Source organism: Bacillus rossius, chromosome 3 (genome assembly GCF_032445375.1).
Source record: "Bacillus rossius redtenbacheri isolate Brsri chromosome 3, Brsri_v3, whole genome shotgun sequence".
NCBI lineage: Eukaryota > Metazoa > Arthropoda > Insecta > Phasmatodea > Bacillidae > Bacillus > Bacillus rossius.
The window spans coordinates 4,365,361-4,390,730 of record NC_086332.1 but is presented as its reverse complement, the minus strand read 5'-3'; the positions used below and the strand labels follow the sequence as shown (position 1 = coordinate 4,390,730).

The following is a 25,370-nucleotide window of genomic DNA, read 5'->3' as shown; positions in this document are numbered from 1 at the left end:
CTGAACCTCACAGATGTTTAGTGGCCATACTCCGCCGGTGGAGCGGCGCCCCGGAGCGGCCCTGCTCGCTAGAGGCTGGGCGCGACCACACTCCCTCCCGCCGCGCAGTCGGTCCCGAGCTCACGAGCAACCACGAGCAACCACGAGCAACCACGAGCGACCACGAGCAACCACGAGCGACCACGAGCAACCACGAGCAACCACGAGCAACCACGAGCAACCACGAGCGACCACGAGCGACCACGAGCGACCACGAGCGACCACGAGCAACCACGAGCAACCACGAGCAACCACGAGCGACCACGAGCGACCACGAGCGACCACGAGCGACCACGAGCGACCACGAGCGACCACGAGCGACCACGAGCGACCACGAGCGACCACGAGCGACCACGAGCGACCACGAGCGACCACGAGCGACCACGAGCGACCACGAGCAACCACGAGCGACCACGAGCGACCACGAGCGACCACGAGCGACCACGAGCGACCACGAGCGACCACGAGCGACCACGAGCGACCACGAGCGACCACGAGCGACCACGAGCGACCACGAGCAACCACGAGCAACCACGAGCAACCACGAGCAACCACGAGCGACCACGAGCGACCACGAGCGACCACGAGCGACCACGAGCGACCACGAGCGACCACGAGCGACCACGAGCGACCACGAGCGACCACGAGCGACCACGAGCGACCACGAGCGACCACGAGCAACCACGAGCGACCACGAGCGACCACGAGCGACCACGAGCGACCACGAGCGACCACGAGCAACCACGAGCAACCACGAGCAACCACGAGCAACCACGAGCAACCACGAGCAACCACGAGCAACCACGAGCAACCACGAGCGACCACGAGCGACCACGAGCGACCACGAGCGACCACGAGCGACCACGAGCGACCACGAGCGACCACGAGCAACCACGAGCAACCACGAGCGACCACGAGCGACCACGAGCGACCACGAGCAACCACGAGCAACCACGAGCAACCACGAGCAACCACGAGCAACCACGAGCGACCACGAGCGACCACGAGCGACCACGAGCGACCACGTTCGACCACGAGCGACCACGAGCGACCACGAGCGACCACGAGCGACCACGAGCGACCACGAGCGACCACGAGCAACCACGAGCAACCACGAGCAACCACGAGCAACCACGACCAACCACGAGCAACCACGAGCAACCACGAGCGACCACGAGCAACCACGAGCAACCACGAGCAACCACGAGCAACCACGAGCAACCACGAGCAACCACGAGCAACCACGAGCGACCACGAGCAACCACGAGCAACCACGAGCAACCACGAGCGACCACGAGCAACCACGAGCAACCACGAGCAACCACGAGCGACCACGAGCAACCACGAGCAACCACGAGCAACCACGAGCAACCACGAGCAACCACGAGCAACCACGAGCAACCACGAGCAACCACGAGCGACCACGAGCAACCACGAGCAACCACGAGCAACCACGAGCAACCACGAGCAACCACGAGCAACCACGAGCAACCACGAGCAACCACGAGCAACCACGAGCAACCACGAGCGACCACGAGCAACCACGAGCAACCACGAGCAACCACGAGCGACCACGAGCAACCACGAGCAACCACGAGCAACCACGAGCAACCACGAGCAACCACGAGCAACCACGAGCAACCACGAGCGACCACGAGCAACCACGAGCGACCACGAGCAACCACGAGCGAGTAACGTGTGTCCATGTTGCCCCCAGGACGCACGGCTCGCAGTCACCCACCCTGTGTGCGGAGGCTCTCTGTGTCACTTCTCAATACAGTATGTCCATCGAATAATGTCCCAGTTGTAAATTTTAATAGTATCAATTGTAAGAGTTGTAGTGTGTTGTTTCAAGGTCACAATTAAAGGGTAATTTACACAGTTTTAGATAAGCGCATGCGCTTGCAGCGCCATCTACGCAAATTGGCGACTCCTGAGCGTAAAGCGGTTTGTGTTCTGCAATTTGCTAGGAGTTAATCTGCAATTTCAGTTCAACGCATGTTTCGTTTAAAGATTGTGATCCCCATCCGCCGACGGTACAGGCGATCCGAAACGACCGGATGTTTATTTTAAAGAAAAAAGCTGGCCTCCACGTTCACCTGACATAACGTCACGTGATTTTTTTTCCTTTGGGGCTTCATAAAAGAGCTGGAGGGAAAGTACAGCGATACGTCACGAGGCGCAAATATTGGTACAGCATGTGACATCCTCCTCTGGGTAGGCGTCGGTGACTTGGCTTTTCCCGAGGCCCAGCCGGTACCTGGTGATACGTAACAACGACTACATGGGATGAAGTGTTTGAAACACCCAGTTAGTGTTCCCACGTGAAATAAACGCATTGGTAGAGACCTGAAAAATTCGCGGATTCATTTCACGATATGCTAGAATCCAAATAACTGTACATTTATATTACTTCTGTGATTGGCTTACAGTTTGTCTGAAGGACGTTTAGCCAATGGGAAACCTTCAACCAAAAAAGTATAGAATCGCAAGCGTCCCAGTTGACAAGTGTCACGAGTCAATAGCCAATGAGCAAGTGGCATTTGCCGGAGTATGTAGAGGGTTGTGGAGTCTATCCTAGAGGTCATCGAAAGCGCGAATTTTTCCAGTACTTACGCACAGGTATTTCGCAGTCTAGTTGGAAAACCTTAAAACGAATAGAAAACATGGTGTGTATTGAAGTTATTTTCTGCATATAAAAAAAAGCGAACCTTAAAAAAACTATCTTAAAATTAGTTCCATGAATATCTGCGAAATTTGCTACGGGCGACAATGTCGTTTTTAACACAAACTTTCAACCTATACAAATATGATATCTCCTGTAAAAGTACCACATTTGCAAGCAGTATTGTTAGGGACCGGAAAATTTCGCGGATTCAATGAACTCTAGGATAGCCTCCATTATCCTCTGCACTTCTCAAGTAAACACGCGTGTTCATTGGGTACTAAATTGTGAGGCGTCTCCACTGGGTAACTTGTGATTCGACGCTTCTTTGGTCGATAGTCTCTCATTGGCCCAGAGAGCTCCAGTTTAACCGCGATCCAATAGCAGAACCAGCTGAATTATACACATGTATGAATTTCAGCCTAACACGAAATGAATCCGCGAATTTTTCCGGTCTCTAAGTATTGTGGAAAGAATTCGAGGCAATTTTATTACTTTTCCTTTTTATCCCAGTTTCATGAATGTGCTGCAGGTAAATCAAAACGGACCTAAAAGTTAAATGGAACAAAGGTTTTTTTTTGTTTGAAGCTGCATACAAGCAACGCTGACGTTTCGTGTTAACACGTCCTGTCAGTTCCCGGCAGTGTTCACATTGTTCTGATGTTTCCTTGTGTCATCAGACAATGTGTGGGTACTTTTCAGGGAATAGTTGAAATGGCTGAAAGTTTTTTCCTTCTAGAAGAACTTGGCGAAGAGGAAGAATGTGCTGCAGCAGTAGCATGTGGCATGTCAGCTCTTCAAGGGGGTTGGGGGGGGGGGGGGGAAGTGGGTACACCCTAGAAATGTAAAAAATACTCGTCTTTCCAAATTTTCCACCGATCGCTTCCCAAGATTCGCGCCTCACCTGCTGGTTCCTGTACTCCTCGCTTGAAATGTCGAACAACATCTTGTGAGTACGCAGTAGTTCCATCACTTGTTCCTCCACTGCTGGTCACGTCTGATGCACAACACGTCTGACGGAAATACAGAAGCCTGGTGCGTGTCACGACGTGTTAACGTCGCGCTCGGCATCAGACAATGCAATAGCACGCGTTAAGGGTGCCTCCCATTTCTGGTCAAGATTTTATATTTACAGTAATTACAGATAAACTTGTAGACTTTTTCAATTGTTTTACTTTCACAAAATGAAAAATATGTACAGCGCATACTTTTTGCATAATTAGCTGCAAAAGTTACATTTTTAACGTTTGTGGGTTGTACAAATAAGGAGAATTTTTATTTATTGCAGAACTGAAACTTTTTAGGTTTAACTGCAGTGCCACTGGCTACTTCATGATATGGTTTGCATTTCTATCACAAAATCTCATTTCATGTTTCTTGGCTGTCAAAATCGTAACAAATTTGAAAATTTTGAAATGCCAGGTAAAATTAATTAATATTTTCTGAAAGAAATTCAAACCATTTCTTGAAGTAGCCAGTCGCATTGCAGTTAAACCCTAAAAAGTTTCAATGCTGCAATAAATTAAATTCTCCTTATTTGTACAACCCAAAAATGTTAAAAATGTAACTTTGGCAGCTAATTATGCAAAAAAAGTATGCGATGTACATATTTTTCATTTCGTGAAAGTAAAACAATTGAAAAAGTCTACAAGTTTATTTGTAATTACTGTAAAAAATAAAATCTTGACCTGAAATGGGAGGCACACCCTTAACACTGCGAGCCAGAGCAACGTGGTTACGCCCGTGTGTAAGTATTGGGAAGTGTCTATCCTGTGACACGTGTTAGCGTGAAACGTCAGCGAGAGTGTGCCTGGTGCGACAGTCCACAGCCGCGACCAGGGTGACGGGCGTGCCTGCTGCCCGCGCTGCGACCGCGCTACGGCCGCGCTACGGCCGCGCTACGGCCGGACCCCTGGGGGGTCGCCGTCCGGCCCGAATATGGCGGGGCCAGTTTCCCCCGTGTTCACACTCGCCGGTCCTCTGCCCGGTGGTCTCACGCCTCCAGGCAACCACGCACTTTCTCCGGCTTACGAAACACTTGTCGGAGGAAGCGAATCAGAAGAGGGTTGTCCACCAATGAGACTATACTTGTGTTCTAGGTGAAGACACCCAACTGCCGGCCAAGGGTTGTCTGAACATCACACCATCACACGTGAGACAGTAAAACCTCGTTTATCCGGATCACCCTATAACTAGAGACCGGAAAAATTCGCGCTTTCGATGACCTCTATGATAGTCTCCACAACCCTCTACATACTCAGGCAAATACCACTTGCTCATTGGCTATTGACTCGTTACACTTGGCAACTGGGACGCTTGCGATTCGATACTTTTTTGGTTGAAGTATTCTCACTGGCTAAAACTCCTTCAGATAAACTATAAGCCAATCACAGAAGCAATATAAATGTACAGTTGTTTGGATTCTAGCATATCGTGAAATGAATCCGCGAATTTTTCTGGTCTCTATTTATAACCCAAGATCAGAGTTTTAGACGTTTTATTTTATGTTCATATAACTTTTTTTTTTAACTACATTGGCAAGAAGTCAATTGTAAGTACACCAAATATGTACTCGCTGTTCAGAGCGCAGTTCCTGCATGGATTGTAGAATTATAGTAATAACATGCTTATTGTTGAGTTTAAGAAAGCGCACAAGGGGACAAAGATCATGGCGTTTTTTGAGCGTCAGCCCGACACCGCTCCAGCTGAACTATTGATGGCGAAGCATTTGAGTCACCGTACTTCATTCAAACTCCATACATGTGTGGAGCCAGCTAGTGTCTAAAATGAAATTATCTCATTTATTTAATAATTTCCTCAATTCTAGCCGAACTCTCCCAGTATCAAGAATTGTGTTACGATACTTGAGTGTAAAAGTCAAGGTAAGGTGTTTCAAAGGTACGTTAAATAATAATATCGTAATTTTATACCTTGGAATAAAGTGTTATCAATATCCAAATGTACTGTTTATATTCATGTGTAGTGCGTGTTATGATGGTGACAATACACTTTGACATATTTAAAAATAAAATAAACATAGAGTAATACATAGACAAACAATAAAGAAATAAATTTACAGTCTGGGTTCATCACAGAGTCCAAATAAACATAAGAAAGGAAATATAAAGAAACTAAATAAATATTACATGAAATTAAATATTTACTTTCTATAAAGCGTAAATATTGCCTTTATACATGTTTGAAACAGAAGATAGTGGACAAATTCTTTTCTAAGAAAAAATGTGAAAATTTATATTTTTTTAATGTCTTGTCTGTACTGTGTACTTTTGTTACAAAAAATAGTTTTTTATCGTAAAAAAAGTTAAGTCTGCTTATTTAAAGATTTTGTATTGTGTATTACCCATATTACCCGATTAACCTTATTTTCGATTGTCCGGATTGCCTTTGGTCGAATTTTCACAGATAAACTAGGTTTAACTGTACTTCATAGTAAGTGGTTCGTTCACGTTATTGTTCTTAGGCGGGGTTAGGATAAGCGCTTGTGCATTTATCGTTGGGTCACAAATTTTCTCACCAGATGTTCACCAAATGTTATTTTCGAGCAGCAAAATTTCACGCACGTTATTATAACTATGAAAAACTTCGCGATATTTGCCGCTTTTAACTAATATTAAGTGAATGTGTGTCAAGGAAATGTGACACAAACACAAAACGCAGGAGCTCTACTGGATCTCCTGGGGGGTCGCGGTGTGACGAGTCTGCGCTGCCGTCAGAAGCTGTCTGCTCACTGGGCACGAGACAAATAACTCAATCGACGTGGGAGACCGAGACTCGAGGTATTACTACATGTTTGTTACAACTCGTGTTGTTGATGTCGAGTGTTAGAGGATACATTTGATTCTGCAAATGAAATACTACTTTGAAGGAAGTTTAAATCTTTAAATGTAATGTATAGGGACCGGAAAATTTCGCGGATTCAATGAACTCTAGGATAGCCTCCATTATCCTCTGCACTTCTCAAGTAAACACGCGTGTTCATTGGGTACTAAATTGTGAGGCGTCTCCACTGGGTAACTTGTGATTCGACGCTTCTTTGGTCGATAGTCTCTCATTGGCCCAGAGAGCTCCAGTTTAACCGCGATCCAATAGCAGAACCAGCTGAATTATACACATGTATGAATTTCAGCCTAACACGAAATGAATCCGCGAATTTTTCCGGTCTCTAGTAATGTACTCACATTTTTTTTTTAAATGTACGTTTCCCGCTGGTTTATTCCTCGCCGCGCATCTCTGATACGTGTCACGTGCTCGCAGGCTCGGCAGAGGAGGAGTGACGTCACGGCTTCCTGGCGCCTCAGGAGGATAGCTGTGCTCGACCCTAGACTGTGATGTCCCCTCCCCCCTCCCCGGTCTATGTCGTGTCTCACTGTCCAACAGATGTTCGACGAACAAAGTCTGCACGAACAAAATTCCTGTCTTTGCCTCAAACTATTATCTACCCACATTAATGATTAACAAATGTACTTTCGGAAATAAATTTCACAACTAACTAAAAAAGCACGAGTAAATGAAGTTCTGTAACAATAAGGGTCACTTATACATATCAGTGTCACTGTTATGAAGTGATAATACGTGCTGAAATAACTTTACACAGAAGAGATCTGATAGTCGCTACTCTCACGGCCAACGCGATGAGGCAACTCTTGGAACTGAGTTGTTGACCACGGTGTGCCCGAAACGAGAAGGCAGACCAGTTGTGAATCAACTCCAAATCTACTCTTAAGGCCACCGGAAAATGTCATATTTTACTGTCGTTAAATCTATCAGTTTACGTCAACACAAACGTGGAACTTTCCGCTGTTGTTTTCTACAACAAACTGCTGACTACTTGGGAAAACGAAGCCCATTTTTGTATAAATATTTTTTTCATGCTAAAATGGACCATCTCATTAAAAACATGTCCAAGTTTAGTAGACGTTTACGGAAGTGTGGGCTCGGAAATTTACAATGCCACGTCAGAAAATACAGGCTTGGCTTTCCATTTATTTCTCAGCATGCGTATACGGCAAGTCGGGCTGATTGTTGATGGATGTGTACACACACTACCTCCAGTCTCCGTGACGTCTGTGACCTTCGCACACTGTCTCGTTACGTTGACTCTACACGTCTGATTGATTTATTCACCGAGGGCTCTCTGAGTCACCTCTATGATATATTGCAACATTAATGTATCTTTCAGTGTATAAGGTCCGTGGTATACCCGGGTTGAAGAGCTCACGATGTGATTAGAGGCTGTCAAATAACTCATTCACAAACAAAAAATCAATAAGTTACACCACACTCATTAGAATGTGTGTTGGTTACCACACATGTCAAACAGTTAGTTATGCTACAAATGTATTATTTTTGTTTGTTATCGATCCGGTAAACATCTCTGTTATGAATCAATAAATGAAAATAAAATCATAAATTTACTCATATTCTAATTAATACCAAATATAATAATTGGCATTTCTTGAGAATCTTACAGTTCAGTTGTAAATAGTGCGAACTTATGGACAAGTTCAAACCACTAATTCAAGTTGTTTTCTTGAAACTATTAGGATAGGCGGAAAATTTTAGGTTATGACGATCTAGTACTCGAGATCGTACATTTATTTCACAGCTTTCTTTTAAGTACAGGTTATTAGCTGTTACAGCATTTTAAAAAATGTCAAGTAACAGTAGTTATTTTTATCATAACTTAATGAAATCATGCCAATACATTTGAATACAGAACTCTTCCAGAGGAATAAGTTAGTAGCTAAGAGTTTCACACCTCAACTCGGCGAGGCTGTCAGAGGGAGAAACACGCGCTATCCAAGTCAGGGACATTGGAGAAGGACTCGGTCATGCTTGTAGTAAGGACCTCAAAGCAAGGAAGATATAGAGTGGCAACACACTAACGCTCTTATTTTCTTTGGAAATCCGGGAATTGTGCGGGATTTAGAGGCAAACTAACATGAAAGTCGTTAACTTTTCGAAAGTAAATGTTAGCAAACTTGTTTTTTTTTTGCACTCGTTTATTGCTGGGAATATTAACCGTATAAAGTTTAAGATTATTTAATTTTCAATGTGGAACAACCAAACCACTAAGTTAAAATGCTTTATCTTTTGTTTAAAATATTGAAAACTGCATATCCGCAAAGTTTGAGCGCTGAAAATCATAACTCAGTTTCTATTGCAAAAAAATACACACGAGCAAAACACACACAAGATTTTGCTTTGCAGCCATGCTTATTTTATTGCTACCAAAATAATTTTACATTGGCAAAAAATATTCCACAGTAGTCATATATTTTGCCATTTTAATCAACACGCTACTCCGTTAATTCACCATTCCATAAACGCTGAACCAAGAATGTTAGTAAAAATTCTTTTTTTGACGCGATAACGTCTTATAAATCGATGAACGCCGGCTGCACGCACGAAAAAGCATGACTCATTGTCAAGTTCCGCCTGAGCCGAGCGTGCAAGAACTGGCCAACCACCGTGCGAGAAAATCTTCTATAATATCAAACAGGTTAAGGCGGGATTTTTAACTAATTGTTCGTGATTATATTTAAAAAATGATTTAAATTAAATTTGCAAAAAATTGTAAGTCATATTTGAAAATTAAAAAAAAAGTATGCAATTTTTCATCAATGTTTTCTTATGACGTTATCACGTAAAATTATCGTCCGTAGACCGACTTTACAGACACCCCCTCCTTTTTTTGATATTATGTTTAGAAATTTCTATGTTTTCCTAATGTTGAAAACTTAATTTGTGATGTTGGCATTTCTCGACCGCACAGATATTTTTCACTGGCCATGTACCGCCTGCACAGTTGCGCCCCCAGGGAATGGGGAAACCTTCTTTTCACAGACGAGAGAGCCAAACTTCCGATCGTGCATCTTCGGTTTTTTTTTGTTCATTGTAAATAAATATGGCGGTTTTGATAAAAGGATACTAATGGTCAATTAGGTTAGGTTAGCTACATTATAAATACTTTAAAACATTGTGGACGGTTGATTTGGTTAGGATAGCTACATTAAAGATATGGAAAAAAAAGCATGAACTTCGGGGAACTTGGGGTTTTGGCTCTCTCGTCTCCCCAGGGAAGGACCGCCCTGCAGTGACGTCAGGAGACCGCGCGGTGTCAGAAGACAGGATGACTGCGCGGGGATTGGAGCTCGGGTCGTCGTGAATGCAAGTCGCGTGGTTTCAGTGTCGCTCGGCTCGCGAGGAACCCTGCACCTCCTGTCCGCCAGCGCCGTCACAGCCGCGGTCCCTGGAGTCTGTCTGTCTGCGCAGTGACCAGGACTCCCGGCCGGAGGGCCGCAGGTTCTGTCCCTCCTCCCCTCACCAGGAGGAGTACACGTCGTTTTGCCTAAAGTCATTTAGCCTAAAATGTTCTTTAGGCAAAACGACTTTAGGCAAAACGACTTTAGGCCAAATGACTTTTAGGCAAAACGACTTTTAGGAAAAACGACTTTAGGCAAACTAACTTTAGGCCAAATGACTTTAGGCAAAACGACTTTAGGCAAAACGACTTTAGGCCAAATGACTTTTAGGCAAAACGACTTTTAGGAAAAACGACTTTAGGCAAACTAACTTTAGGCCAAATGACTTTAGGCAAAACGACTTTAGGCAAAACGAATTTTAGGCATTACGATTTTAGGCAAAACAACTTTAAGGGAACTTTTAAGCAGGCGATTATAATTTTAGGCAAAACGACTTTAGGCACAACGATTTTAGGCAAAATGACTTTAGGCAAAATGACTTTCAGGCAAACTAATTTTAGGCAAAACGACTTTAGGCAAAATGACTTTAAGCCAAACAACTTTAGGCAAATATACTTTAGGCAAATAGACTTTAGGCAAAACGAAATTTTAGGCAAAACGAAGGTGGGGAAACACGATTAGACAAATCGACGTGCCCCCACCAGGGTGATCGCCTCACGGGCCAGCGACAGGCACCCGTCATCACCACCAACATGTATAATTATAGCTTTGTGTGTTAGCAATGTGTGATTTGGAATGGCACATTGAAAAATACTTTAATATAGCACGGCCTGTTCGTTAGATAAGCTACAATAAAAATAAAAACCAATAAATGCTAACTGTTGGCATGAGAAATTGTCATTAAATTAAAAATAATTTGACATATTAATGTTAAGTTTTTTTGGTTGTATTCCAGCTTATCTAAACTGTTTGTACTAGGTAATATAACTATAAATAAAAATGTAAATATACAACTGATAACGTACAGGCAGTGACTGCTGGTGAAGGCATGCCAGGCTGTCACGCAGCACGCACCAGAAACCCACTACCCCAGGGGGGAAAAGGGGGGGGGGGGGAACCCACCAGTCCCCGGGCATCAGGTGAGCCCGGGGTTGAGTTTCGAGATCAGTTGCAATGCTTATGGGTTTACGCTGATGCGACGAAATTTCAAGTATTTTTTTGTGAATCGAAATCTTCCAATCTCGTACCTAGTGCGATATGTATGTACAAATCACTTTTACAGTCTTTACATATAAATATATGTATATTTTTTTTGTAACTTTGGGGCTTGGAAAGTTGTGGAATGAACAATAAGGACAAGGCCCGACAGGCAGTGGGGTACAATGCGAGTGGCACGCGGGGATGTCTGTGGATGGCTAGGATGAGGTGTTCGGCCCGCGGACTGCGTTAGAGACCGGAAAAATTCGCGGATTCATTTCACGAAATGCTAGAATCCAAACAACTGTACATTTATATTGCTTCTGTGATTGGCCTTACAGTTAATCTGAAGGACTTATAGCCAATGGGGAAACCTTCAACCAAAAAAAGTATCACATCGCAAGCGTCCCAGTTGACAAGTGTCACGAGTCAATAGCCAATGAGCAAGTGACATTTGGCCTGAGTATGCAGAGGGTTGTGGAGTCTATCCTAGAGGTCATCGAAAGCGCGAATGTTTCCAGTCTCTAGACTGGGTTATATACCCTGTCTTCGCCACGGGGAGGTTGACCACGGCGTGTCCGTGCGAGAGCGAACCTGCAGTGGCTCGTTGTTGCCTTCCGCAGATGATCAGGGGGTGAAGGGCCGACACGACACTCAAGGGTTTGCCCCAGGGGCCCTTATAGTTGCTGTCGGACGTCTGCAGGCGGGAACCAGCAGGCGTAAGTGCGGCGTGGACCGGACAGGTATCACGACTGAGGGGGGAGGGGGTGTAAAGGTGGGTTTACGATTGAAAATTAAGAATTAAGCCTTAAGACTTAGTCGTGTACTTACAATGTGATTCTATGTAAACTAGTGGAATGGTTTATGATTGTCGTGTGTGAATTTTGACGGGTCGTGTGCGAACCATATGATGACTTAAGACTTAACACAAATGGTTATATTTTATATTTTTCGTTTAAGACTTAAGGGAAGCGACCAATCACAACAAACCGGAACCTTTCAACCGGAAGTTTATGTCTTATTATTGGACCGAGCGAGGCAGTATTTTGGGTTAGAATTCGTATATTTGTCATTTGTAATCATCATCCATTTCGAAAAATAGATATCCCATTTGTCAATAACCTATTTCAAACCTGCTTCTCCGTTTCGAACAATGGCCGACCATGTGTTTTGTGCTGTGATTGGTTAGAATTAACGACTTCTATGTCAATCGTAAACTGGAAAATGTAGTTTTGACTTAGGTAATGGTGTGCTCGATGTTAAGTTATAATTCTTAAGGAAATCAATCGTAAACCCAGCCTTAAGAGGCGTCCCGTCTGCAGAAACGCTCGGTGCCAAGGTCGCGGGCTGGTTCCACCCGTCCACCTTGCAGAGGTCGACCCACGCGGGCAGGTGCGTGCCTAGAGTCGGCCAGCTCAGTGCGTGACGCCGGCACCGCATCGCCTTCTTCCCTGCATCAACCAGCAGTCTTACCACTCGACTCCCCCGCAGCTGCAAGGGTCGTTACCACAAAGCCGAAATACCACAACGCCGAACTTACAATAACGCCGAATACCACAACGCCGAATGCCAAATTGTCCGCAACTCCGACAGCTAGTAAACTGCTGTGTACCACAACGCCGAAATACAGTAACGCTGAAAAATGTTGCTGCGGGGGGGGGGGGGGGGGCACAGGAGCAAAATGAAAAACAACTGAATGAATTTGTGTGCTAACCTTACCTTACCTAACCTTTGTGGCAGTCCTGCAATGACATTTTTCGGCGTTAATGTATTTCGGCGTTGTGGTAATTCGGCGTTGTGGTACACAGCAGTTTTCTAGCTGTCGGCCTTGTAGTCGATTTGGCATTCGGCGTTATGGTTTTCGGCGTTATTGTACGTTCGGCGTTGTGGTACGTACCCCAGATGTAACACATTGGATAGTTAGAAAGTTTTTACTTTACTTTCGGTTGTTCTTCCTCTGCACTTTTCTCCTCAGCAGATGGAACTGTCGAAATCATGTGTCGGTGTGGCGTCGAGTTGACATCATGAAATCTCACAGTTAAATCCTGTGAAAATTACGCGAATTTATCTGGCCGCAGATAATACTGTGAAAGATTAAACAAACCTGTAACATTTCGGCAATAGAATCAAGAGAGATAACTTGACATGCCCGGGATAATTCTCAGCACGATACCTAATACTTCAGCTAGAATAGAAGGGATAAACCGGTAGCAATCTAGTCGACATTCAAAGGGTCTCCACGTGAAGGAAATGGCCATGGAACAACGCGTTTAGCGAACTGTGCAGTCTAGCTTTCTGGTTATATAATGTGCGAGATTCGCGTAGCACCTTTTGTGTGGACGAGTTTCAGCTTAGCTCGTGTGTAGAAGTGCGTGATACGACCCACGAGTTTCAGCTTAGCTCGTGTGTAGAAGTGCGTGGTACGACCCACGAGTTTCAGCTTAGCTCGTGTGTAGAAGTGCGTGATACGACCCACGAGTTTCAGCTTAGCTCGTGTGTAGAAGTGCGTGATACGACCCACGAGTTTCAGCTTAGCTCGTGTGTAGAAGTGCGTGGTACGACCCAGCTCGGACGCGCACAGCCTGCCAGTGCTGGACCACGAGTCCATGAGAGGGCTACGTCCAACACTGTATCTGCCTCTGCAGTAGCGACATGAGTGCGACGCCTTAGCGAACACGACCACCCAGCAGGCCACGTGAACAATAACAGCGCAAACAACACTGTTTACGACTCATGAGTGCGATTGCCGTTTATTTCGCCGTTTAACAATGTGCTAAATTACACCCATCATCTGTCGGTATTCTGTCTGGAATTAGCTGCAGGCCTTGTGGAAACTGTGAAACATGAGCCGGGATCTTAGCTATAAAAAAACCGTGTTAAACTTCACGGGTGGATGTTATTCGAGACACGACAGTACCAAACTAAATGTTCGTGCCGAGAGGTTATTTATTTACTTTTTTTTTTTTTTTTTTTTTTGCTAATAAACCACTCTCTAAAAGTCTGAGCGGTCTTTTTCCCGAGGAGGTATTTATGAAGTGGGAATCTTCGACGTGTGCATAATTCCTCGCGAGGTCCTGTCCAGCCACGCATTCAGTCGGCACACTTTGTTCCCGAGATGATATTCAAATCCTCTTGCTTATGAGTTTTTTGTCGGCGGTAAGCCGCAGGTACAGAGGGACTGGTTGATGAAAGAGGAGGGAATAAGAAGGCACGAGAAGTAATTCCATAAAAAGAACCGCTAACAATCCACCATCAATTTTCATCTCATTAACCAGCACAAGTGTGAGGGTTGAATAAAGGCGAGGGATTCCTCACACAATGACTGGCTACCTTATTCAATAACCTGATAAACTTCTTACATTACGTGCGTTTTACGCGCTGTGCATCAAAAGAGACGCGATGAAAGGAGTATTTCGTGTAAGGGGATGATAAGGATGACTTGGCGGCGAAGGAAGTATTCGAATGGAATTACAGACATCTATCGCAGACATTCTCCTAGTATACACAGAGTGCTTCCTCGCTGTTAGGACCTCGACTCCCCGTCTGCGCCGGAGATGGAGGTATGCGCTGCTAAACCAGTTCATCTTTACTTTTCCGGGGGTTTCTGATCACGCATTTGCAGATAATCACATTTAATTTCCGTTCATATTCATTGTAACTAATAGTCACTGTACAATGTGATTATTCCTTCATTCGCTTCAACAAAAGTACATATTAAAATATAAATAATATCTGCCAAAAGCATTAAAAAAACAAGTGGCGATTGACATGTTAATTTGTCACATAAAGTCTGTGTCACGTAACTTGTTACAAATTTGACAGTTTTTATTAGGACCACCAGTGATACCCATTCCCGGCTGTGACTCGCAAAGCAACACACGGTGCTTGTCGAACTGTGACTCGCAGAGCAACACGCGGTGCTTGTCTAACTGTGACTCGCAGAGCAACTCACGGTGCTTGTCGAACTGTGACTCGCAGAGCAACGCACGGTGCTTGTTGACGAACTCCGGCGCGCGGCGCGCAGTCCCGACACGGCGCGAGGTGTCCAAGGTCAGCGCCGACCCACGCGCCACAGCCGAGGCTCCATGACGTCACAGGGACAGCGCAGTGTTAGCGCGTCGCGCGTATTCTCGCAGGAATGCCGGCCGCGCCCCCCGCAGAACACCCGCGCACACAGAGGCAAACTGCCCTGGTAGTCCAGGAAACCAAGATTTAAAAAGCCACAAACCTGTGAAAAATTTGTCCAAAGCTGAATTTTTGCACAGTTGTAGATTTGTCTATGCTTAATAACATACCGAAAGTTTACCGCTGTAGACCTTGTGCGTATCACCGAAAATTTGCATTTAAGTCCTAGATGACAGCGACTTACATCAGTCCATTAAAATTCTACCCATTTGTACAGTTTTTAATTTAGACTGTCCATAAAACTACCAAAATAATCTTGAGACTCTAATACAGCTATTAATGTTGTAAAAAGCATAAATTGTTAATATTAAAGATGTGATTTTAAGCGATTAATTCATGACATATTATTTTTTATCTTTGCCACTCAGATAAAAATACTATTTACACCAATTTGAAGAGTCCAATGCGAAAAATGTCTAAATAAATGTTTTTGGTTATACCTTTAGCTTTAAGACAGTATATTTATAAAGAGTCTAACTTAATTAGTTGGCTCATTAAAGCGGCCCGAGCGTTGCAGTGTACTGCGGCCGTACTGATCTCTCACGGCCACCGCCGCGCCGTTCCAGCGCGGCATTGCGACACACTGCGTACTGCGACACTCATTCAACTGGGTCTTATTTAGGGATTACTTAAAACATAGCTAAATCATATGAGAGGGTGTATGTTACATGTAATGAGATATGCATTTTTTTCTTATATGAATGTTTTTTGATACAATAAAATTAACAATAAACGATTTCTGCTTGGAACTTGTAAATGAAAAACTCTAGAGGACCTCTGGTTTTGTATCTGCATGGATTTATTCTGTTTCAAAAATTTTATTATTAAAAATTATTTTTTTAGCAACAAATTTTTTTTTTATTTCTGATACATCGTTTTATTTTCGATCAGAACAATGCAAAATTTTAATGTAGCCTGTATTCGACAAAATGAAAAATTATATATTTACTTCTTTAAAATCTGTTTACTACATAAAAATTGAATAAAACGATACATCGTAAATCTACTCTACGTTTTTTTTTTCACTTTTACAACATAATTCCTATAATAATAGGGTTTTTTTTTTTCAGAAAATAAATAAAACACGAGTTGTGTTGTAAAACGTATAGGTAGCATTACATATTCAGTTTTTTTTTAATAAGTTAATGTATTTGAGTGCTGCGCCTAGCTGACGTCGTTGGATTGCTAGTGGCAAAGAGCGGTGGTGGATGTTTTTGCAAGAGTTTGACCGTATTTTATGACCCTTCCTGTGAGAGGGTGTTCGTACCAGAAATCCTAACGGTTAAGGAAACTATCCATTCTTTGTAGTCACGTACGGGTGTGCTACTCGCGCAATATCGTCAAAATCACAACTTTCCGGGACGTTCGGTCATTTCTCGGTTAGCTCTGGTTTCACCATAGTAAACGGAACAAAATCTTGTCTGTAGTGATTTCATATTCCTATTACCGTAGTAGTATGGCGTTTGAGGACAAACCAAGTTTGCTGTATACTGGGAACCTACTTAAAAAAAGTATTTATAGAGTTATTAAATTATTTACGAAACACAATTTTGTGGATCGTTTGTGAAATTATCATTTAGGACTTAACTGCTCGTTATTGGTGTGATCACAAGGGATCATCGGTAAACTTTTGACATGTTACTAAGAAACGTTTATTCTACAACTGTACAAAATTTCTGCTTTGGGATAGTTTTCCATGTTTCTTAACAGCGAAATTCGTCCCGACCCCAAGCCGACTTCGGCAACCTCACAGTAGTACACACTACACGGCTCGGATAGCTTCAGGGGTCAAACAAATTGTATGAATCCCTTAACAAATATACCCATTTAAAGAAGAATAAATATGCAACAACGTTTATTGAAAGCGATTTTCACGTAGGGCTCTTTATATTTATGTAAGATGTATTAACTTTTCCGTAAAATTGAATGAAAATGAATTTATCAACTTTAATGATTTAAATTGTCTATTTTATATAAAGATGTTAACTCTGTGTACTTTTTATTACTATCCTCAGATAGGGCAATATTTCTAGATTATTTTGGGTTCCATACTGTCAGTCTACTCCATAAACTGCATTTGCAATATCCATTATTGTGGATCGTTGCAAAAAATTGACATTTTGGGCTTAACTGCTCGTATTTGGCGTGACGCACAAGGTTTGCATCGGTAAACTTTTGATATGTTACTAAGAAACGTTCACTCTACAACTGTGCAAAGTTTCTTCATTGGGATAATTTTCCATGTATTAAAAAACTTTGTTTCTTTACAGCGAAATTCGTCCCGACCCGAGCCTACTTCGACAACATCGCAGTAGTATACACTACGCGGCTCGGATCGCTTCAGCGGTCAGACTAATTGTATGAGACACTTAAAAAATATACCAATTTAAAGATGAATAAATATGCAACAATGTTTACTTTAAGCGATTTTCATTTTGGGCTCTTTAAGTTTATGTAAAATGTATTTATATTTCCTAAAAATTGAATGAAAGTGAATTCGTTAACTTTAATTATTTAAATTGTCTATTTTATAGAAAGATGTTTAAACTTTGTACTTTTTATCACTATCTTCATATAGGGCAATGTTTCTAGATTATTTTGGGTTCCATACTGTCAGTCTACTCCATAAACTGCATTTGCAATATCCATTATTGTGAATCGTTGCAAAAAAATTGTCATTTTGGGCTTAACTGCTCGTTTTTTGCGTGACGCACAAGGTTTGAAACGGTAAACTTTTGATATGTTACTGAGAAACGTTCATTCTACAACTGTACAAAGTTTCTTCTTTAAGATAATTTTCCATGTATTAAAAACCTTTGTTTCTTAGCGAAATTCGTCCCGACCCGAGCCTACTTCGACAACATCGCAATAGTATACACTACGCGGCTCGGATCGCTTCAGCGGTCAGACTAATTGTATAAGACACTTAAAAAATACACCAATTTAAAGAAGAATAAATATTCAACAACGTTTACTTTAAGCGATTTTCATTTTGGGCTCTTAAAGTTTATGTAAATTGTATTTATATTTCCTAAAAATTGAACGAAAGTGAATTCGTTAACTTTAATGATTTAAATTGTCTATTTTATAGAAAGATTTTAAACTTTGTACTTTTTATCACTATCCTCAGATAGGACAATGTTTCTAGATTATTTTGGGTTCCATACTGTCAGTCTACTCCATAAACTGCATTTGCAATATCCATTATTGTGGATCGTTGCAAAAAATTGACATTTTTGGCTTAACTGCTCGTTTTTGGCGTGACGCACAAGGTTTGCATCGGTAAACTTTTGATATGTTACTAAGAAACGTTCATTCTACAACTGTACAAAGTTTCTTCTTTAAGATAATTTTCCATGTATTAAAAACCTTTGTTTCTTTACAGCGAAATTCGTCCCGACCCGAGCCTACTTCGACAACATCGCAGTAGTATACACTACGCGGCTCGGATCGCTTCAGCGGTCAGACTAATTGTATGAGACACTTAAAGAATATACCAATTTAAAGATGAATAAATATGCAACAATGTTTACTTCAAGCGATTTTCATTTTGGGCTCTTTAAGTTTATGTAAAATGTATTTATATTTCCTAAAAATTGAATGAAAGTGAATTCGTTAACTATTATGATTTAAATTGTCTATTTATAGAAAGATGTTTAAACTTTGTACTTTTTATCACTATCCTCAGATAGGGCAATGTTTCTAGATTATTTTGGGTTCCATACTGTCAGTCTACTCCATAAACTGCATTTGCAATATTCATTATTGTGGATCATTGCAAAAAATTGACATTTTGGGCTTAACTGCTCGTTTTTGGCGTGACGCACAAGGTTTGCATCGGTAAACTTTTGATATGTTACTAAGAAACGTTCATTCTACAACTGTACAAAGTTTCTTCTTTGGGATAATTTTCCATGTATTAAAAACCTTTGTTTCTTTACAGCGAAATTCGTCCCGACCCGAGCCTACTTCGACAACATCGCAGTAGTATACACTACGAGGCTCGGATCGCTTTAGCGGTCAGACACATTGTACCAAGCTCTCAACAAATAAACTAATTTAAAGTTTAAGAACTTTGCAACTACTTTTATTTAATGTTTTCACATCGGGCTCTACGTTTTTTTGTAATACGTATTTTAATTTGTGCCCATTTTTCAGAACACCTCTCTTCTAATATTATTGAATAAATATCATATTTAGTCAAACTGTAACCCTTCTTCCTCCTTAATTGGAAGAGGGGTTGCGTCCCCGACTCACTCTGGGCGCGAAGGGAAAAAATAAATATTAAAACCAGGCATAAAAAGCTAAACAATATAAATTCCCCACACCACTGCCCAGGGGTCAGGCCAAAAATTTCAAAGGATATAATAGTAGAGTAACCATTAAACAAACAAGAGGCAAGACTTTGGACGTATGTTATTAAAAAATAGAAATTTGCAAAAATAATTTTTACTATACATAACCATACAAGCTTAGTTACAAAAGCTGACGTTAATAATGGCAGCATCTTATCCCCATTTGCGATACTAACAATAACCTTTAAAAAATCGTAAAAATATAAATACTGATAACAACAAGTATAAAAATATATAAGGGCGTGAGGCGTGGCCACTATAAAATATCAAAATATACTGACTGCCCTAATACCAAAAATCAAACAAGACAATCAATATAATATATAAATATATAAAAAAATATTACAATAATAAAACTGAAGTACAAAAAATTTATTTAAATAAAGTTCTTAAACTCTCAATCAACGGTTTAGTCTTTCTTCAGATGTTCGTTGCTAAAGACTTGCCAAAAAAACAAAGTTAATATCCTAGGCGTGCGCTGGCTTCCTGACCTTCCTCACCAACTCCAGAGTCTAATGCCACGCCGGGCCATAGGTACGAATTCACAAAGGCGTGAACGATGACCAAAAAAAAATTATCTTATTTTTAAGGGAAATGTAGCAAAAACTCTTCACGTAACATAACCATGTTACCACAGAAGTATTTATCATCAGCTTCCAACAAAGTCTTACTTCTTTATTAACTTGCCAATGATTTTATAAAAACGTAGAATGGCCGTAACCAACCAACATCAGGCTGCGCATGTAGTCCAATACCGATCGCATACATTTAATAATACTGCACAAGCTGATATATTAGCCAAATGCCAACTTTACGTATGCAAATTCCGATGACAAAGTCTCAAAAACAAATTGCAAAATGTTCGTTTCTTCCAAACTTATACTTTTATTGCAACTACAGACAAACGGGCGACCTTATTAAAAAATCCCACACTGGAACAACGTGTGAAACAAATGGGCCTCTTCACCAAACAGGCTAATAAAAGTTCCGTCCAAATAAAATTTAGTATGGGAAAATACACAGTTCACTAGGTTTGCCAAAAACCAGTGCAGCACCACGAGGGTAAAAATCAAAATCGCGGCCTCTCTTTACCTTGATTTCTTCTGTACCACAGGGCAATCCATTTGCCCTGTCACCCATCGTGGAGCCTCCAACCCAATACTCTTCGTCGCCCGTTGCCGTCCGGCATACCAGTCCGCGCCGTCACATGGCTCTGTCCTCGACGGTCGCTCGGCACGAACTCCCCCGCCGGCCCAGCTGATTTTTTCTTCCCGGCAAGCCGAATGTCTGACGTCATCAGCCAACCGCCGGGCGCTCACCAAGTGGTATTTACGTGAAACACAATCGATATTCTTAAACTCATAATCGATAGCTACCAAACGGCGTATAACTAATTAACAGAAACAAATATAATTAAAAAAAATTTACAGATAAATTAACATTAATTAAAAAAGGCGTAAAAATACGTGAAATAAAAAACCATATAAAACTAGAGACCAGCAACAAAAATAAATTACAAGTAAAAATGTGGCCCTGCCGGCCACAACCTCCGCCTTGAACAAAAAAAAATTTAAACAGCAAAGAAAATTTTAAAAATAACCACAACTACAAATTATATAAAAAAAAAAACATACCAGAGTAAGTTCCAAATAAAATAAAAATAAAAATATTTAGCCATATTCACCCTAAAAGGGTCATCCACATTCATTTTAGGAACTCCGCCTTACAAACATTTTCAAATGACTAACATGGGCCTTTTTTACCTTATTATTTCTTTCAACTTCTTCCAACAAGACAGTAACCGGCCCTAAAATCTTTACAATCTTATACGGTCCATCATACTTATTCTCTAACTTAGAGCTCTGATACCCTACTTTGTCACTCAAAACAAATTGTCTGCATAGCACTTCATCACCAATTTTAAATACATTATCCACTCGCCCCTTATTATAAAACTTACTCATTTTCTTTCTAACCTTTTGCAGATTTTCGGCTGCTTCTTCCCACATTTTTTCCAACAAACGGGGGCTTCGGGTTTCCAAAAGGGCTGGACGCAAACCCCAACAATTTAGTAAAGGATGGGGTACATTTCTTCCCAAAAAAATTTCCGATGGTGTGAATTTAGTACCACTGTGTATGGTCATGTTAAAAGCTAAATTTAATACGTGGATAACACTGTCCCACTTCCGTTGGTTACGTTGATGAAAAATCGTGAGGGCCACTTTGACATTTTTATTCACCCTTTCAACCAAATTAGGGTTGGGATAATAGGGGCTGGTAGTAATATGTTTTATACCCCAATCTAAACACATCACTTCAAAACACTTACTCTTAAAATATGTAGCATTATCTGATACTACTTGCTCCGGGCTACCAAACAAACCCCACACTTTAGTTTCTAAAGCCTTAATAATATTCTCGCTTTTCATATTACGCAAAGGCAAAAAAAAACAAAATTTAGAAAAACCATCTACCGCTATAAGTAAGCAATTATTCCCCCCTAATGATCTAGGTAGGGGCCCAAAAATGTCCAAATAAACCCTTTCCCAAGGTCTAGTCAGAGCTTCAACAGAGTATTTACCTATCTTACTATGTCTAGATTGCTTAGCGCGCTGGCAATCTTCACAGCTTAAAACATGATCTTTTACGTCTTTTTTCAAACCTGGCCAAAAAAATTCTTTAGAGATTTTATCTATAGTTTTTTCGATTCCGCCATGCGCACCTATATTAGAATCATGGTAATACCGCATTATCATTTTCCTTACCCCCTTAGGAACAAAAACTTTATGTTCTCCATCTTTCATCCAACACAAAAGCCCGTCTTTCATTCCTAAGTCTATAGTAGTATCCTGTCCCAAACGCGTTATTAAATCTTTAGTCTCAGGATCCTCTTTTTGTATTTCGCGCAAATCAATAAATCCTTGAGGGAATTCCCTCAGGATGTTACATTCTTCCTTGTCTTCAGTTCTCATTTCGTCTTTACACTGAAACTCATGTTCATCAAACATGCGCGATAAGGCATCGGCCACTACATTATCCTGTCCTTTCATATGTTTGAGGTCAAAACGAAAACGCGTCAACCGCATGATCCACCGCCCTATTTTCCCTAGTTGCCGCGGGTGGGAAAAAAGCCATGTCAAAGCCTGGTTGTCAGTCCATAATTCAAATTTCTCATGTTCAAGAAAACTCTCAAATCTCTCCAACGCAAATATGCACGCTAATGCTTCCTTCTCATATACACTGTATTTTAACTCGTGCTTATTTAGGGATTTACTAGCATACATAACAGGTTTTAAACCTCCCTCACGTTCTTGCAACAAAACCGCCCCCAGACCTACTCCCGAAGCGTCCACTTGCACAATAAATTTTTGCTCAAAATCCGGAAGTATTAAAATGGGGGGTTGAGCTATGGCTTTCTTTAAATTCCTAAAGGCCTGTTCTTCCTCTTCCCCCCATACAAACTTAACATCTTTCCTTTTCAAATTATTTAAAGGCGCGCATAGGTTAGCGTAATTCGGTATAAAACGGGAAAAATAACCAAGCATTCCTATAAAGCGCATCACTCCCTTAACATTACGGGGGGCCGGGAAATTAACTATGGGGTTTATCTTATCTTGGTCCATGACCAATTCACCTTCTCGGATTATGTATCCTAAAAATTTTATCTCGCTACGGGCCCAAACTATTTTTTCCGGATTTACGGTAAAGCCGGCTCCCTTTAGTTTCTCAAGTACTTTTCTTATATGTTCTATATGTTCTTCAAAACTATTTGAAAAAACACAAATATCATCCAAGAAACTTATTACAAATTTATACTGATATTCTTGTAATATGTGCCCTAAAATTCGTGACAAACATTGGGCCCCAAAATTCACCCCAAAAGGCACTCTAGTCCATTCAAAGTGCCCCCAAGGAGTGACAAACCCGGTAAATTTCTGACTACTTGCTTCTAATTCACATTGATGAAACGCCGAGTTCAAATCAAGCACCGTAAAAAACTTGGCTTTTCCCAAATATTGCAAAACAATTTCAACTTTAGGCATGGGAAACGGATCTAGTTTTACCCTGTCATTAAGGAGGCGATAGTCAAGGACCAAACGATATTTGCCCTTATTTTTCTTATCTACTAAAAAGGCAGGTGAGGCAAAATTGGATTTAGAAGGGACTATTACCTTATTATCAAGTAAATCATTAATAATTTCTCGAAAGGCTTTCATTTTAGGCGGGGCACATTGATACGGCACACATTTAATAGGGGTTTCATCTACCAGCACGATCTTGTATGGCATTAGCGTACATTTGCCAATTTTAGTAGTGATAACATCCTTATATTCCTCGTTTAATTGCTGTATCTGCAATTTTTCCTTCTCACCCAACCTTTGCTCTAACCCTTCGATACCACCACAAACCACCTTTCTTTTTTTTTTATTCTCCCACAATTTTATCTTAATTTTATCATTAAAATCGAACCTCATTACTTTCTCGCCGCACACTATTATAGCCTTACTATCATTTAAAAAATCCATTCCCAAAACTACTTCATGGATCAAATCGGGCATTATCCAGAATTCACGTGTCCAAGATAAATGTTCCAATTTAAAATGTAAAAATACTTTTACCTTTACCTGAACCTTTTGCCCGTCCGCCATGGCCACATTAATGCCTTGACTACTTACGATCTTAGTTTTCAAAAATTTATGATCGCGCACCAAATTACTCAAAAATTTCTGCTGGATGAAACTACAACTAGCCCCCGTATCAAGTAAAGCTTCTATCTCACGATCATACAACCAAACTTTGACACATAAACCTCTTTTTGCCTGAATGACCGCCAAACTATGCTTATTGTTAAATCGATATTTCTTAACTTCCTTACGGAAATTACATTTCCCGCTATTATGACCATCTTTATTACAAAAACCACAAACTAATTTTTTCTTGCGATTACATTTTTTTATCAAATGGTCCATGCTGCCACACCTAAAACATGTCTTGTGTCTTTCCTGCTCCGGTTTCTTTTTAAAGCAAAATTTTTCTAAATGACCATATTTGCCACAAAAACCACAAACAAATTTATTATCCTCCGAAACCGAGCAATCCTTAGCAAAATGCCCTACCTTATTACACTTAAAACAAGTCTTATCAATTTTTTCATTACCCGGCGTTTTAAAACAAACCGGTTTAAAATTGATTTTGCCTTTACACTTATCGAATTCACATTTAGCGTAAAAAATATTATCAACCTGGATAGCCCAAGTGTTGAGTTCCTCCACACTATTAGGTCTGCCAATAAATGCGCATTCGTGTCTGATGGCAGGATTTAGATTTTCCAAAATAATAGCTACAAAACGGTGATCATCTAACTGCAGACCAAATACATTAACGTGATTTCTAATATCCTGTATAAATTCTAAGGTGCTTTCATTTTCCCGTTGAAAACGGAAAATCAATTCCTTAATTAGATCGTCCTTCACCCTCTTAGGGCACAAATATTCCCACAAATTCTCTTTCACTACCGACCATCCAACAGACTTATTTATACCTGACGTAATCACGTCTCTAGCGATCCCGCTACATTTAGTCGAAATACACCTTAACAATTCTTGCTCATTTTGTAAACAACAATTAGTTTTCAAACTATCTACTCCCAAGCAAAACTTTATTAAATCTCTTGGCCCACCGGAGCATAAAGATGGCAACCTA

General features: G+C 41.3%; 2 protein-coding genes across 2 annotated transcripts in view; one reads left to right on the top strand and one right to left on the bottom strand.

Annotated features, from left to right (window-relative positions):
• The window catches only part of LOC134530119 (uncharacterized), a 317,722-nt gene that overhangs the window by 269,120 nt on the left and 23,232 nt on the right, over nucleotides 1-25,370 (bottom strand). The gene's annotated exons all lie outside the window — the stretch shown is intronic.
• LOC134530006 (TRIO and F-actin-binding protein-like) lies at nucleotides 14-9,893 on the top strand. Its single transcript, XM_063364532.1, has 3 exons — nucleotides 14-1,730; nucleotides 4,527-4,709; nucleotides 9,805-9,893. Exons 1-3 carry the CDS (start codon nucleotides 14-16, stop codon nucleotides 9,891-9,893), a joined length of 1,989 nt encoding a protein of 662 aa, XP_063220602.1.